Here is a 15,268-nt window from a genome sequence, read left to right as displayed (position 1 = left end):
TCCGACCCTACCACGAACCACGCTAGGGACAGGGTTATGCTCAAGGAGGGACAGGCCAGAACTCACAAGTCAGGATGAGGAAGATCACAAGAAAACTGCCCTAAGATTGTATCACTCCTAGAGCACCATACTCCAGAGCTGCTGTCCTGATGGAGGCCAACACCTTGCTGCATAGAGCTCAAAGTAGCTGTGCTACCCTGAAGTGCCTCCTCCAAGCAGAGGGAAACAATTGCTGCACTGACGTAGTGTGCCCACCAGAACAACTACACTCTTGGTGTGAACTCAGGGAAGTGCTGAGCTGCTTGGCACTTTCAAAACACAAGCTTTGGTCATCAGGTTGTATCACCCACCCATCCTGAACACCTTCCAGGGAACTCCACTGCATCACCATCCAGCAGTTGGTACCTGACCCACAGCCAGAAAGAGGCATTCTAAGTGCCCACTCCTTCTTAAAATTCTGAAAAATGATGAAAAAAGGGGGAGGGAAAAAAGGGGGAGGGAAAAAAGGGGGAGGGAAAAAAGGGGGAGGGAAAAAAGGGGGAGGGAAAAAAGGGGGAGGGAAAAAAGGGGGAGGGAAAAAAGGGGGAGGGAAAAAAGGGGGAGGGAAAAAAGGGGGAGGGAAAAAAGGGGGAGGGAAAAAAGGGGGAGGGAAAAAAGGGGGAGGGAAAAAAGGGGGAGGGAAAAAAGGGGGAGGGAAAAAAGGGGGGAGGGAAAAAAGGGGGAGGGAAAAAAAGGGGGAGGGAAAAAAGGGGGAGGGAAAAAAGGGGGAGGGAAAAAAGGGGGAGGGAAAAAAGGGGGAGGGAAAAAAGGGGGAGGGAAAAAAGGGGGAGGGAAAAAAGGGGGAGGGAAAAAAGGGGGAGGGAAAAAAGGGGGAGGGAAAAAAGGGGGAGGGAAAAAAGGGGGAGGGAAAAAAGGGGGAGGGAAAAAAGGGGGAGGGAAAAAAGGGGGAGGGAAAAAAGGGGGAGGGAAAAAAGGGGGAGGGAAAAAAGGGGGAGGGAAAAAAGGGGGAGGGAAAAAAGGGGGAGGGAAAAAAGGGGGAGGGAAAAAAGGGGGAGGGAAAAAAGGGGGAGGGAAAAAAGGGGGAGGGAAAAGGCCTCAGTATTCTCTTGCCAGCCAATTCTTCCATTTTCCACAACAGATTTGAAACTTCATAACTTGTTACAAAATTTTGAGGCAGTTAGGAAAAAAAAAGTAGATATAAGCACAGGAAGAAAAACATATGGATATGATTTGGAGCAACCTAGTCCTCTCCCTGGTGTTCAGTCCTGTACCATTTTCTTCTCCCCTGCACATTACACTTCCGCTTGATACTTAGCTTCTTAAAATTTATAACAGATAAACTTAAAAACTCTTTTAAAATGGCTGGTCAATAAATAGTAAGTTATTTTTTAAAAAAAAGCACACGATACCTGAAAGGGGTGGGTTCCAGTGCTGGCTCCCTACAGGAAGGGGTAAGGATCTAGTGAGGGGAGATACAAACCAACCCGAGGAAGGATCAATGCGCATATTGTAGGGAATAGGTCACTGGAAAGAGCAGTGTCCTAAGCTATGTGACTAACCAATTAGCAAAGGAACTTGAAACTTGGGAACCTCTAAATAATGAAAGGATTTTACTGTAATACATGGATGATCTTCTAATAGCTACAGAAACAAAATAAAGTTGCATGCAATGGACTGTGGGTCTCCTTAACTTTCTGGTTTTTAGAGGTTATTGAGTATCTCAACAGAAAGCCCAGCTGGTCCAACAAATTGTGGCTTATTTGGGATTTGAAATTTTGGGAGGATAATGAGAGCTTGGAACAGAAGCCATCTACCAAACTCCTGAGCCCCAAACGGTAAAAGAATTGCAAACCTTTTTGGGGATGACAGGTTGATGCCGTCTTTGGATTTATAATTACGGACTGTTAGTAAAATCACTGTATGAACATTAATTTGGACTGGAGAGCCACAGAGTGCATTTAAACAGCTTAAACAAGAACTGGTGAGAGCCCCAGCTTTGGGACTGCCTTGTGTTTCTAAACAGTTCTGGCTGTTTTCTCATGAGAGACAAGGAATAGCCCTGGGAGTACTAGCGCAGAGACTTGGTCCCTACAAAAGGGCTGTGGCTTACTTCTCCAAACAGCTAGATGAAGTAAGCAAAGGATGGCCTAGCTGCCTTCAGGCAGTTGCTGTCCTAGTCATCAATACCCAAGAGGCCTGAAAGTTTACAATGGGACAGAAAATAAATGTTAAGTCTCCCACACAGACTTTGCAGTCTTGGAACAGAAGTGGTGTCATTGGCTCTCACCCCAAAGATTCTCAAAGTGCCAAGCAATATTGGTAGAACAAGATAATGCAGAAATTGTAGTAATCAGTGTCATCAATCCAGCTTCTTTTCTCAGTGGAGCCCCTGCTGAACCAGTGACATGATTGCCTGGAAATGGTGGAAGCTATATATTCCAGTCAAGCAGATCTCAAAGAGGAACCACTCAAAGAAGCTGAAGATTCCTGGTTCACTGATGGGAGCAATTTTGTAAAGCAGGGAAAATGTAAAGCAGGACTTTTTAGGACAACCTCTGGAAGAGAAGTGGAACAGGACATACCAAGTACTGCTGACCACCTTCAGTGCAATCAAAGTCAAGGAACAACCCACCTGGATCCACTGAGTAAAGAAATCACCAGAGAAACCATGGACATCGGAACCAGTAGTAGCAACAAAGCTAAGACTCTGCTGATGACAACAGCGGGATTGGTATAGTGAATTGAAGCTTTTACACCTAGTTGGCCACTTGTGCCTGCAGGAATAAAATCTCAAGATACAGCTTTGGGAAAGGGTACTTTGAAGTTCAGGTGGGATCAGAAATAAGAGAATTAGAAGTGGGAAAATTTGACATGTGCAGCAAACATGCCCTGTCACCATTATGCAGTAACAAACATAACCAGGGAAAATGTGAGATGGCTTAAACCAACAAGCATAGATAGACAATTAACAGATTTTCAGGGACAGTTATTTGTAAAATGGTCTAATATTACCACAATTGTGTTTTAAGTCATAAATTTTACTATGGAATGTTGAATAATGATGGAGTTTATTGCTAGTGTGTACTCTTGATAGATAACACCTTGTGAACGTGACAACAGAGAATTCACTCATTTTGACACCTAATAATACTTGGGAGACTCTTGCATGTAAAAGCATTACCCAAATCCCAAATTGAGAATGGTATGTGAGCAAGATGCAAGCATTTATATACTGAGCATGCACTGAAACTAGCGGTGTGAAGAGTTCATCTAAAGGACAAGCGATGAAGACTTTGGAAACGACCACCCGAGGAAGGAAACGACCACCAGAGAAACTCTGATACTGAAGAAAAAACGTTAGGTGGCAGCAAAGACCATGGAATTAACCTATTTTTGCTGAAGTAATCATGGGTGTACTTAGGACAATTCCTTGAGGATAGGCAAGATTATGTTAAACATTTCACTTACATGTAATGATTTTGTAGATATAAACTGTTAGAAATCTCAGTGTCATTGGAAGCACTTAAGGTGGAGAATCCCCAGTGCTGCTAATAAAGAATACCTGCTTATCAGTGACTTGTTTGCTGTTGAGTTCAATTTCTTTGTTTCACATGTAAAATGACATAAAATGCTTCAGTGCATGTACCTTCACACAAGCATAGATTACATTTTATACTATTTTAGTAAGAGATTCCCTGTTTAAAATTCTCAGTGTATTCAGTATCCACCCCACCCTACAGACACATTCCTGCTGGGTATAAAAAAGGTGAGACAGATCTTGATGATGAGAGGCTATTAAACACTTATGTTCCTACTGTATATTATGATATAAAATTTAATGAATTTTGCTTCAGTATGGAAATGTTTCTCCCTGTAGAGAAATGCAGCCACACTCAGGCTTTTATGTTTACATTAAATAGAAAATAAAAGGAAACTCCACCACCACTGCTATTCTTTTAGAGCAAGAACAAAAGCTATTCGTGTATCAAATGCATGCTGGCAATGCTCTGCTCAGCAGCAGTAAGAACAAACACATTCATTAACCATTAGGATCTCCTAGTTGCCAAGACAGACTGAGAATGTCTCAAAAACCCATTGATAGTTCACTGGGCACTGAAAACTCTGAAAAGCAATTGTCCTGCTTCTGCCTGTTGTTCAGCTCAGCTACAAAATTTGCCAGCCCTTAAACAATGGCTGTCAATGAAGCTTTAGAGTCACAAGCAAAACACGGGAATTAATTCTTATGTAGTTTGCCTTTTACAGATGGTGACTTTAAAGGGGAAAATTTGTTGTTTCATGATGGACTCATACGTGTACATGGGAGAAAAAAGGTAAAACTGCACTCAGTTACCATGTAATGGAGATAAACTACCGAATAAGAGTATTTTCACTTATTTCAATACACCAGTAATCAAATCTAGCTTTTTAGTCTTCCGGTACTATTCAAGAGTACTGCAACAGGAAAACAAAAGCAAAAACCAAACCAAACAAAAATTCCCCAAAAAAATGCACCAGGCACTCTCCTCCAGGAGTTCTTTTGCCAAAGAACAAACTCAGAACGCTGATGAATACCTGCTGCTCTCACTCTTTCCTACCCTAAATAAAGTAGACATTCAGGAATGACAAGTGCTTCCCAAACCAAGGGAAATCAAGAAACAATTTTTTAAAATGTCTCACTGGACTTCAGTAATTCCTGCAGTCACTTTCACAGTGATTCTAGAATTGACAGTTTACACTAAAAACTATCCGCTTCTCCTTCCCAGTATGATATAAGCAAGAGGGCTAGATAAGAAGCACTGCAGTAGCAGCAGATATCTGCTGGGGGGACAGGGAAAAGATCACAAAAAACCCCCACAAAACCCACCTCAACACAAAAAACCCCCACACCAAAACACACACACACACACCAAATCCTTGAAAGAAAATAAGTATGCCTGGGATACAGACTAAGAAGTAGCATAACTACTTGTCAGAGGAGAGGAATGAGGAAAAACACTAAGTTACTGCAAAGGGTAAGAGCTGGAAAACAACTGATGGGAAGCTGGGTGTGGGGGAGGAGAATCTGTGTGAACTTGACTGAGGAGCCACCAAAGCCAGCCAGAAATTTCAGAGGCAATGATGCAGCAAGCATAGAGAATAAGATCGTTTTGTTGGAGTAGGCTGGACAGAACTGAAGTCAGACTCATGGAATAGTTGCAAGCATGCTGAGGGAGCTCTCTCATTTTAATTTATGGCATGATTTAGAGAAAGAAAGAGTGCTTGGAATTTATCAAATGCTACTTATAGAAAGTGGCAGGAAAGAAGAGCAAGTAGAGTCCATAACTGGATCAAGCTTATGGGATGAGACTGGTGACAGCAATAGCAAAGTAACTGAACTGAGGTAAAAGCCAACATCCTACAAGTTTTCAAGGAGAGAATAAGAAAGCTGGAAGAGGAGAAGCCTGGTCTGTGAAAATTACGGAGGTTTTTCAAAATCCTGAAGGGTAATGAGGAACTGATATTCACCAAACCCTGAATAACTAGAAAAATAAAAACTGGCAGAAACCAGTAGGAGATTGGTTTAAGTACCACTGCCCACACCCAGTAAAAACCATGAACTTGCATGATAACACAATCAGCAGATTCAGAAACGTTTTAGACAAAGTCACAGAGTCTAGCCTTAAGTACACCCTAAAAGAACGAGGCTGGGATGTACCCTCTATGTCCCTAGTACAACAGTTTTGCATGATGGCAGTACTTATGCTAAGAATACAGTAATGAGAATGGCTGCTCACATGCTCTCCATACCCGTCCTCTCTGTTGCTAGAGTCAGAAACATGGTTCTGAGCCTGCTGGTCCAACCCAGAAGTGCATTTCTGTTCTTCATTTGAGTTTCTGCTCTACCGAGCAATACCTTGTATCTCTTCTCTCATATAAACACAACTGAGAAAAACACGGAAGTATCCCAATACAGGAACTGAAAAAGAAAGAAGTCCTAGAGCAGGTTTATGCTGTGAAGGGAACAACCAGTAAAGGAGAAAGGTAATTGCAACAGAACTCAGAGAGATTCAAATAGAAGGAAGTAATTCAAAGCTGCTGTTATTTTATCAATACTTTTGTAATTATTTACTGCTTAGAGGTCAACCATCCAGCCTGGAAGAGGTATGAAAGACAACCAGAGCAACCTAGTTTATATTCTCAGAATACCAAGCATGGTGGTATCTCATGCACCCAAAACAGGACCATCACAGATATGGTATTTTCCCATCTCCCACATAGTAAGAGTACAGCATTCTACCAACAGCTTCTACTATAAAAATCCTTAAGGGGCAGTCCTGTTTTGTCAAGACTCAGAACAGAATGAATAGAAATTCAGCCTTTCAAACAAAAACATGAACATTCAGGGAGACCGGGGGCAGACCAGAATGGAAATTCTAAATGCCCTAGGCACACCCTTTAAAATTAAGTAACTACAGAAAAAATTATCAGTATCATGCTATTTATCTGTAGGATCAATCAATCATAACAACTGGCTGATGTTGCCATGAAGAGTGGTAACATTTGATGGAACAGAACAGAAGCTCTTTCATATAAGAACATAACGAAAGCCTGAATTAGGACAGAGGCATGAAGATGATCCAGAGAAAACTTTCTGCACCCAAATGCTTTTGTTGCTTCGAGATTGTGTGAGGTTTGAGAGCAAGAGAAAGTCCATTTCTCTTGATGTTATGACTATTCATCATTGCAGTCAGTGCAGTAAGGTTGTACCTTACAGTACAGTACAGTACCTTAACCTTGCAGTAAGGTTATAGTAACAGCAAGGTCAAACTCTTCTCAGAGATACCTCCCAGCTGAGAGAAACAGGGAATTTCTGGTTTGACTCATTCAGTGATGTAATTAATTATTAAAAACAAACAAAAAACAAACAAACAAAAAAAAACAAACCCACAAACCCTAAACCAAGACAACCCAAAAAAAGCAACAAACCTACTCATGCTAATTACAAACAAAAAAAGACACTGAACAGGTTATCACCACAAAGAATTTCCCAAGAACCCTCAAGGGCTTGCCCAAAATGTGACAGCCAGAGAGAACACACGCCTACGTGCATTCAGAAAGAGTAATTAGTACGATGAACAAATGAATCATGCAAACTAATGAAGGAGCTAGGCAACTGAAATCACAGCCAGTTCATTCTCTCCCTTTTTCAAAGAAGGATGAAGGAAACCTACATGGCATATTAAGCAGTTAGCACTTGAATTACAAAGTATATTATGTCAAAATCTTTGCAAATAGCAAATCATCAGACATGAGAATGCAAACTGAAAGTTAACTTACTGAAAGTGGCTAGTGATACTATATTATGCGTATTTTAAGAGAAACAAAGAGAAGGAAAAAAAAAGCAACCTGACAAACAAGTCTGGCAGCCAGACATTTGTCACAGGAGTAAACTTATATTTCAGTGGTATTTCAGACTTCCATCCCGACTGTACTCTCCATTTCCAGAATGACAGGATTTGTCTGACAGTAGCTGATAGACAAGGAAAAAAGGAAGACTGACCAAGAGGCTTTTATAATTCACAAAACTGGACTACTGAGCAACTTAGTGATACTCCACTTGATCATGTCAAGATTACAGCCCTTCCTGCTCTACAAAGAAATGGGATGGGGGGCATTAGACAGAGAAAGAAGCCCACAACCCCAGTTGTTTCTATCAACACTTGACTGGAAGCATCCAGGTCTTCACTGCAATTACAGGAAAGACAGACACCTTTAAAAGTACTTTGATTCTCTTTCTAGCAAAAGGGACACTAGATGGTGCTACATTTGTATTTCTCCCTTTACCCTCTCAGTAAGAAAGGAATGGTAGCAGCAAGAAAAAGAAAAGTTCGAAGCAATTAGCAACTCGGACAAGATAGGTGCCTCACACGTGTATTAGCAGCCTGCCGCTTCCAGGTCATAAAGTGCTTCCCAACTGTCCAACAGCTTGGGTCTTGAGTCTCCTTCTGGCCTGTAGGAGCTCCTCAAGTGTCAGCAGTAGATAGTCTGTAAGCTACATTTAACTTTTTTCCCTTAAATTTTGCTAACAGAGCCCAAAATTTAATCATCATCATCCTACTACAGCCATTGCTGAATCTATTTTCAGGTTTAATACTATTAGTGTTGACAATACATACTCCACCAGTAAAAAATTTTTCCTTTTTAACTCTTAAAAAACTTTTTTTTAAATGGATCAATTATCCTATTTCATTCACTCTCCTATGCTCAAATTAGCACAGATTCAGAAGTGGCTACTTGCAGAGGTATAACAGTTCTATCAGCTATGAGTATAGATTGCTTTACTGTCAAAGTCAGTGGGAAATAAGATGACTTTTAGGGTGCTGTTACCCATTCAGAAGTAATACTGGTTTAAGCAGACTTCTCATCTCATTGTTTTTTGTCACCCAGGCCCTTCCCTTGGTTATGCCAACATAACTGATTTTTGGCCATATAGGAGAACTGATCAGAGGTGTGACCTAGCTAAAAAGTAACTCTCCTCTTCCTCTTGATCACAAAAGCAGGGGAGGGATTCTATCCAGACCAGTTGCCAAAAATACACCCAGCTACACTCCAACAGAAATCTGCTCAAGCACAATGCTGGGGTGGTTTGGGGACAGGAAACATTTAAGCCAAGTCTATACCCAAGAAAACATGCTCAGCACAACCAGAATGTGCAACGCACCCTCAGCTACATTACATCTGCTCTCAGGTCCCAGTCAGGAAAGAATGTGCTGCAGACAGAGAATGCCAAAGTGCCTCTCTACTGCCAGCAAACAGATGGGGGGGAGGGGAGAAAGCAACAAGCTTTTCAAATTATTTTACAACAATGGCTGCCTTGAAAGTTCAACAGCAAAATGTGCAAAACATATAATTTGTTTACATATGTAAGCTGTAAGAGAGTCAACCCCAATTACATTACCATTAGCTGGTAAAGTTTCAGAAAGCATCACTACACAGCACTGTGACTCAGTTTTCCATTTTTTTCTTAGCTGTACTCTTTCTGCTTGTTTCAAGTGTATACGCTTCATGCCAGCATGTACTACTCACAAAGCAGAGGTTTTACAAAGGAGGTATGAGACCAGTGCAAAACTCCCAGCCTATGTCCTCTGACACCTTTATAAAGCACAGCAAAGAGCTGAAACTTTGAAAAAAACATTTAAAAATTAAAAAACAACAACAACAACAACAAACAACCCCGGCTATTTCTACAAGTCTTATCATGTTATGTCCAGATCACAAACAGCAGAAATTTGCTGCTGCAGAATTGCTAATACATAATAAAGTATTACAGGATCAATGAATAAACCACACTTGGCTGACAACTATGCAAGAAGAAAGAAATTCAGAATGTAGGAGTGTGAGGTAGCAAGACATACACTGACCTCCATTTAACAAAAACTATTTAAAAAAAAAACCCGAAAATTAACACAGAGTTTGTCTTGTCTTTCAAGGAATCATAATCAAGAAAACCTTTTAATCTATGAAAGAAGTTGGTTGTCTGGGCTTGTAATCAGAAACACATAAAGTTAACAACTTCCTGTTAACAGGGGAGCGAGGTAAGGGGAGACAGGACACAGCCAACAGACCAACTTTCAAAAAAAGATCCTTCTGCAAGGGGCCTGAAAAATGTTATGCTACCAGGAACACACCATTGTAATGTGTAGAGTTTCTAGTCTACCTACCAAGCAAATACCTAGATGGAAGTCAAAAGAGTGACCCACTTATAAACTGGCTCTAAACCCATGATTACAAGGGAGGAGGGATAGAGAGTTAGTTTCTGGTAACAAAACATTTATTTTATGTAGAAGCATACCTGATTGAATGCGATTTCGGTGTCAGTTATGCTGCTTGTCTTCTTAAGGGAATAGGGATGGACATACAGAGCATCCCTCCCCTTCCATTTTCTTTTTTCAGAATATCAACCCTTAGCAACTACACAGCAGTTAGGCTGAGCTAAATTAAGGCATACTACAAAAATATCTGTTGATCGTCACCATTAACTAATTCTCTGACCTACAGACAATTCTAGAAATGGCTGGGAGTAACTCAGGATAAATGTATCTGGCAGTCAATTAGAAGGGCTCCAGGCTTATTTTTCTCAGATCTCTCATTTGCCCCTCCCAAAAACTCAGCTGACTTCTCAAACATTCCCAAAAGATCTTGGAACTGACAAGGTCCCTTTAAGCTAAAAGAAGCCTCACAGCTCACCAAACAAACCATGCATTTGGAATGGAAACTGTTTGTCATTTAATGACCATATCCATGACTAAACTGAGTTACAGTGATTATTCAAACACAAAAAAATTGAGTCAGCTGAGCACATCACAAAAAAATCTATTTAAAATACCATACTTGAACACATACTCCACTTGTTTGTATGAACTCTGACAAAAAGGCATTTAACCTTTCATACAAGCACACAGAAGAAGCTGCTCCTTATACATTTACTTCTATAGCTCCAGAACTAACGTGACAACAGTGGAATGGAAGATGTATGGTCAAAACACGATGTTATACAGTTTATCCCATATCCTTCTCCCACAAAGTAATTCTTGTATCAACATAAAAATTGATAATGTTGAACATTTGGACAAGCATTAATTTTAAGCTGCCATATTTATTTCCTTCTCCTCATTCCTCACTTTCAGTTGGTTTAATTATCCAAACAAACTTCAAATGGTTCTACTTCCCAAGCATATAGTGTAGGATCCTAGTTTTGTCAAGCCTGTTTGCAAGAGTGTTAAACCTTACAAAGTGCTTTCAGTGCAAATCCAGATGCTTGTGAAATCACTTCTTAAAGAAAAGGTGCAGAACAGCACATGTGCAGCAGCACTGCCCATGAGGCAGATATCTCACCAACAGAACAAAGATTAAGAACAGAAGCTTAACTATACTTTTCCATATCCTTCGCAAGAGAAAAGATCTGACGGCTTACCAGTAATGGTGCAGGCATCTCTGTACTCTCTGTAGTCTGGCACATCATCTTCCACTGCTTCACTTACATAGTGCTCTTCATGAACGCCTGTGTCACAGGCTAGGACTGCATGATTCGACAGCTCCGAAGGAGGCACAGTGGCGGCCAAAGTACAGTCGTGCAAAGCTGTGGCGTCCAGCTTGGCAGGTTTCACAGGGTTGTACAAACTGCCATCAGGGGGACCAGCACTGGAGACTGGGTCTGGCTGGCAGACCTCTTTCTCTTTACTACAGTTGCCTTCAAGAAGTCTGCAAAACACAAAAGAAACAAACATTCAATTGAAGCCATTCCAAACAGCACAAATCAGAACAGGCAGTTTTCTTTTCCTTAAACTTTAGTTTAACCTGACACCATGCAGACAGGCTACACATCACTGGTTGATTTACTGATACTTTAATAACATCAACATTTGAAATTGACTGATGCCAAAGAATATAAAAATTGTTAGGATCCTATACTAAAATGCTGCTAGGCTTTTCCTGTCCACTGGGCTATCTCACACATCACAGCCCTTCACTGCCAGGCTGCCAGCTGGCATCTTTGCTCCCTTTAAAAAGTGCACAAAACAGCTCAAAGTGCACTGGGTAAGGGGGTGTCTGCTTACTAGGGCTGAAGCACTGGGGAGCAGCGAACAGGGAACAAAGCCCCTAAAAAGACAGATATCGGTGCCCTCAGCGAGATTAAATTGGCCAGAGAAGGAATGAAGATGAGCACCTCCTGTCCAAAAACTTCACTGAACCTTATGGATAATGGCCCAAAGGCACTGCAACAATTGGTGGTATGGTGCTGTTTTAGCTATCAGCAGTGTAAGAGAAGATGCAAATACTCATTACTGCTAGAAAAGGAAAATAAAATCACAAGATTGCAAAAGAACAGGCTTGTGAATGGACTTGAAAGGCAGGAAAAAGAGACTTTGTTAATGCAGTAGTTAAAAGGCATAAGCAGCAGCTGAGGAACAGGCCACACAGGACCATGCAGACTACATGGGAAAAGCAGAAAGACAGCCAGCAAGAAGACACAAATATACTAGCCTACAAGCAAGTGGGGATGGAACTCAATATGCAAATGCAACAAGAGAACATGCTCTGCTCAGTACTTAATTGAGAACCAGAAATACAAGTTTTCTGGAGAACCCTATGAAAAAGTTTCTCTTTATCTGGACGTGTTCCTAGAGATTAATCTCATTTTGTTGTTAAAGTTATACTCAGGATTTTGACATCATATTTTTTGGCATTTCTAGCAAATGGCATTATCATTTCACCGAAACATGACAGTATTTCTAGAATCTCATTGCAAGACTAAAACCTCTTCCCCTAAACTGACAAGATACAGATTATGCATTCTAGACCTTCTGGCTTCAGAGAAACTTTGCAACAAAGTTATAACACTGTACTGGCACCACCTTTTCTCAACCTATTTTTCCCATTCACCACAGGCCTAAGAACAAAGAAGCAAAACTCTCACTCCCTCTCAGAGTGTCTCAACACGAACCCGTTGACACTGAAATCAGAATACCACCACTGGAAAACAGTTGGGTCAGTACTGATTCTGGAGAAAACCTCTTCACAGAGAAAGCATTATTTCATTAAGTTTTTCTCAATTCCATACATTTGTATTTCTGCACAGTATCACTTAACCTGGAAATAGTTCTCATACTGACAGCCTCAAACCCCGTATTTTGTAGTAATAGTGATAGCTACAGGATCAGATTAAGTCAAATGATAAATTTATTATATCATACTCTCATACAAATGGTACTCTACTGCAGAAAGAGAAAGTTTCACTTGAGTGCTTAACCAAAAATCTTACGGTTTCCCTGCAGTGCATCTGTTATTCCTGCACTATCACAGCACATACTAAAAAGAATAATGGGGTCACTTGTACTGATTATTTTTTAAAGGATCCCCTTTCAAGTGGCTCTTTAGGAATAACAAGAGGGAGAGTACTGATACTAAAAATTAGTTGTTCGAATTAAGTTGGAATCAAAATGCAAGTCTTTGTTTTCCCCTCTGCATTGAAGACAGAAACAGCTTAAGCTATGAACAAGAAAATATACTAGAAATGCATTGACTGACTGATTAAAAGGGCTCTGTCTTGTCTTAGTTGCTACCACACATCTGTGAATCACATTTGTTTTGGGAAACTGTGAGATAAGCCTGTTATGAACAAGGCCATGTCTGGGAGTAGGTACTGGAAAGCATTAACAGGACTCTTGAGCAATTCTAGCCCCCTTCTCCCCTCCTCTCCATACCCTGCCTTAGCCAGGAGGCCAGCAACACAGCAACACTACCATATGAAATAACACTGATCACCAAAGTGTGATTTTTGTGTGTAAGTCTTCATGTGACTTTCAGGAATCTGAGATCCGGTAACTTTTCTGGACACACTGGAATTCAACATCTGACATACCCGATCACCTTTACTCATTCACCACTTTATTTCCCACAGACTCCTCACCAAAAATACATTACTCCAGAACATAACATTGCAAATTGCATTAGAAGTTTGTGCTGAATGAATTTCACCTCTCCCCTTTCACTCAAATTAATATTTTCTTCAGTGAGGTACCATGGAACCTCTTCTCCCCTCTTGTAAACTGTAATCTAATAGCTTCAGCCTTGTCACCATTAAGAACAAGTAAATACAGACACACACATTCAGGAACAAAAAGTCACCTCTGAGCTTACTTCACACAAGCTGTTTTACTGTTTGCACTTATGCAAATTATAAACAGAGCTTTGAAAACCAAATAAGCAACAAAAAACACCACCCAAAAAAACCCCATGGGTCAGTCTTCCTGGTTTGCTGCAGAAACCCATATAAAATCTATACGAGAAAGTCAAGTTCTGGATTAAGGAAGAGAATTTGCCTTGATCTTAAAACCTGCTATCACAAAGGAAAAAAAAAAGCAGGCATAAATGTGTACGTCTGCTCCCTTTCAGACTTACTTAATAACCTTGATTTCAATAAACACAGTGGAAAAATGTTGTTCTACCAATTTCTCTTGCAAGGCAAATAGTACCACCTAATACAGAAGCAAACACTTTTCCTTTAGACTTTCACCTAAATCTTCCTGTTACAGAAAAGAAAAACAAAATACAGCTGGGCAGTACTTAGAAGATTGCCAAAACAGCCATGAAGAGAAAGAGACATTGTAGCTACTACACCCAGGAAATATAAAACATTAATATTATTCTTTAGTCAGTCTTGCCTGCAGATACAGTATTCATAACAAGATGATACAAATTGCAGTGCTTTGTATTTACACCTTCTGACATCCAAATAAGTGCACAGTTTATAAGATTATGACTTTCTTGATGAAACGCATTTCATTCTTTGTTCTGTGTATGCCAGCAGCAGTGTGCACACAAAATTAAAAAACAAAACACAAAACAAAAAAACACAACACAACCAACCAACCCAAAAAACCCCCTCTTCTACCTAATATGACATAACTCAGCTTTTGCCTCTGTGGCTGTAATGCACCTTTTCTACCAGTCTAAATACAATGACAGTTTGGTGCCAATAAAGAGACCTGGGTGTAAAGAAATATTTAATTTGAAATGTTTGAACCTAATTTTAAAGTGTAAAGTAGTTTGGAAAAAACAAAAACAAACAAACAAACAAAAAGAAAGCCACAAAACAAAACACACAACCAAAACACCTCATCCCAATTCCATTAAGTTTGAAATTTTAAAAATTTGAACCAGGTCATTTTAGTCTGAAATACCCTTTACTTGTAAACTGTTTGTTGAAGGCATTCACTAAAATCTTGCACTTTATAAGAGCAATGACATAAGCACAAAGACTTCTCCTGCACACCACCTCTGTACAATACCCAGATTTTTTTCTAACCCAATAAATGCCTAAAATAGAACATGTGCATGATTACTGTACAAAGAGCTTAAATTCTATATACACCAAACACCAGTGTCATCTAACAGTACATCTATGTGATAGTTTGGACTATAACTGCAGTACAACTAAGACTCAATCCACCTGGAGTACTGTGACCAGCTCTGGAGCCTCCAACACAAGAAGCACATGAAGCTGCTGGAATGAGTCCAGAAAAGGGCCAGAAAGATGATCAAAGGGCTGGAGCACCTCTGCTGTGAAGACAGGCTGAGAGAGTTGGGGCTGTTCAGCCTGGAGAAGAGAAGGCTCCAGGGAGACCTTATAGCAGCCTTCCAGTACCTGAAGGTGCTTACAGGAAAGCTGGGGAGGGGCTTTTCACCAGGGAGGTCAGTGACAGAACAAGGGGTAATGGATCAAAAC

At 40.5% G+C, this 15,268-nt stretch overlaps 1 protein-coding gene across 1 annotated transcript in view; it reads right to left on the bottom strand.

The window, feature by feature from the left end:
* The window catches only part of TRAK1 (trafficking kinesin protein 1), a 118,565-nt gene that overhangs the window by 75,768 nt on the left and 27,529 nt on the right, over nt 1-15,268 (bottom strand). The window contains exon 2 of the mRNA XM_051612813.1: nt 10,955-11,241. Coding sequence (XP_051468773.1) covers nt 10,955-11,241 — 287 coding nt within the window. The remainder of the gene's footprint in view (nt 1-10,954; nt 11,242-15,268) is intronic.

This window comes from Apus apus, chromosome 2 (genome assembly GCF_020740795.1).
Source record: "Apus apus isolate bApuApu2 chromosome 2, bApuApu2.pri.cur, whole genome shotgun sequence".
NCBI classification, from domain to species: Eukaryota; Metazoa; Chordata; class Aves; order Apodiformes; family Apodidae; genus Apus; species Apus apus.
The sequence above is the reverse complement of the archived record's forward strand: the minus strand, read 5'-3'. Positions and strand labels throughout refer to the sequence as shown.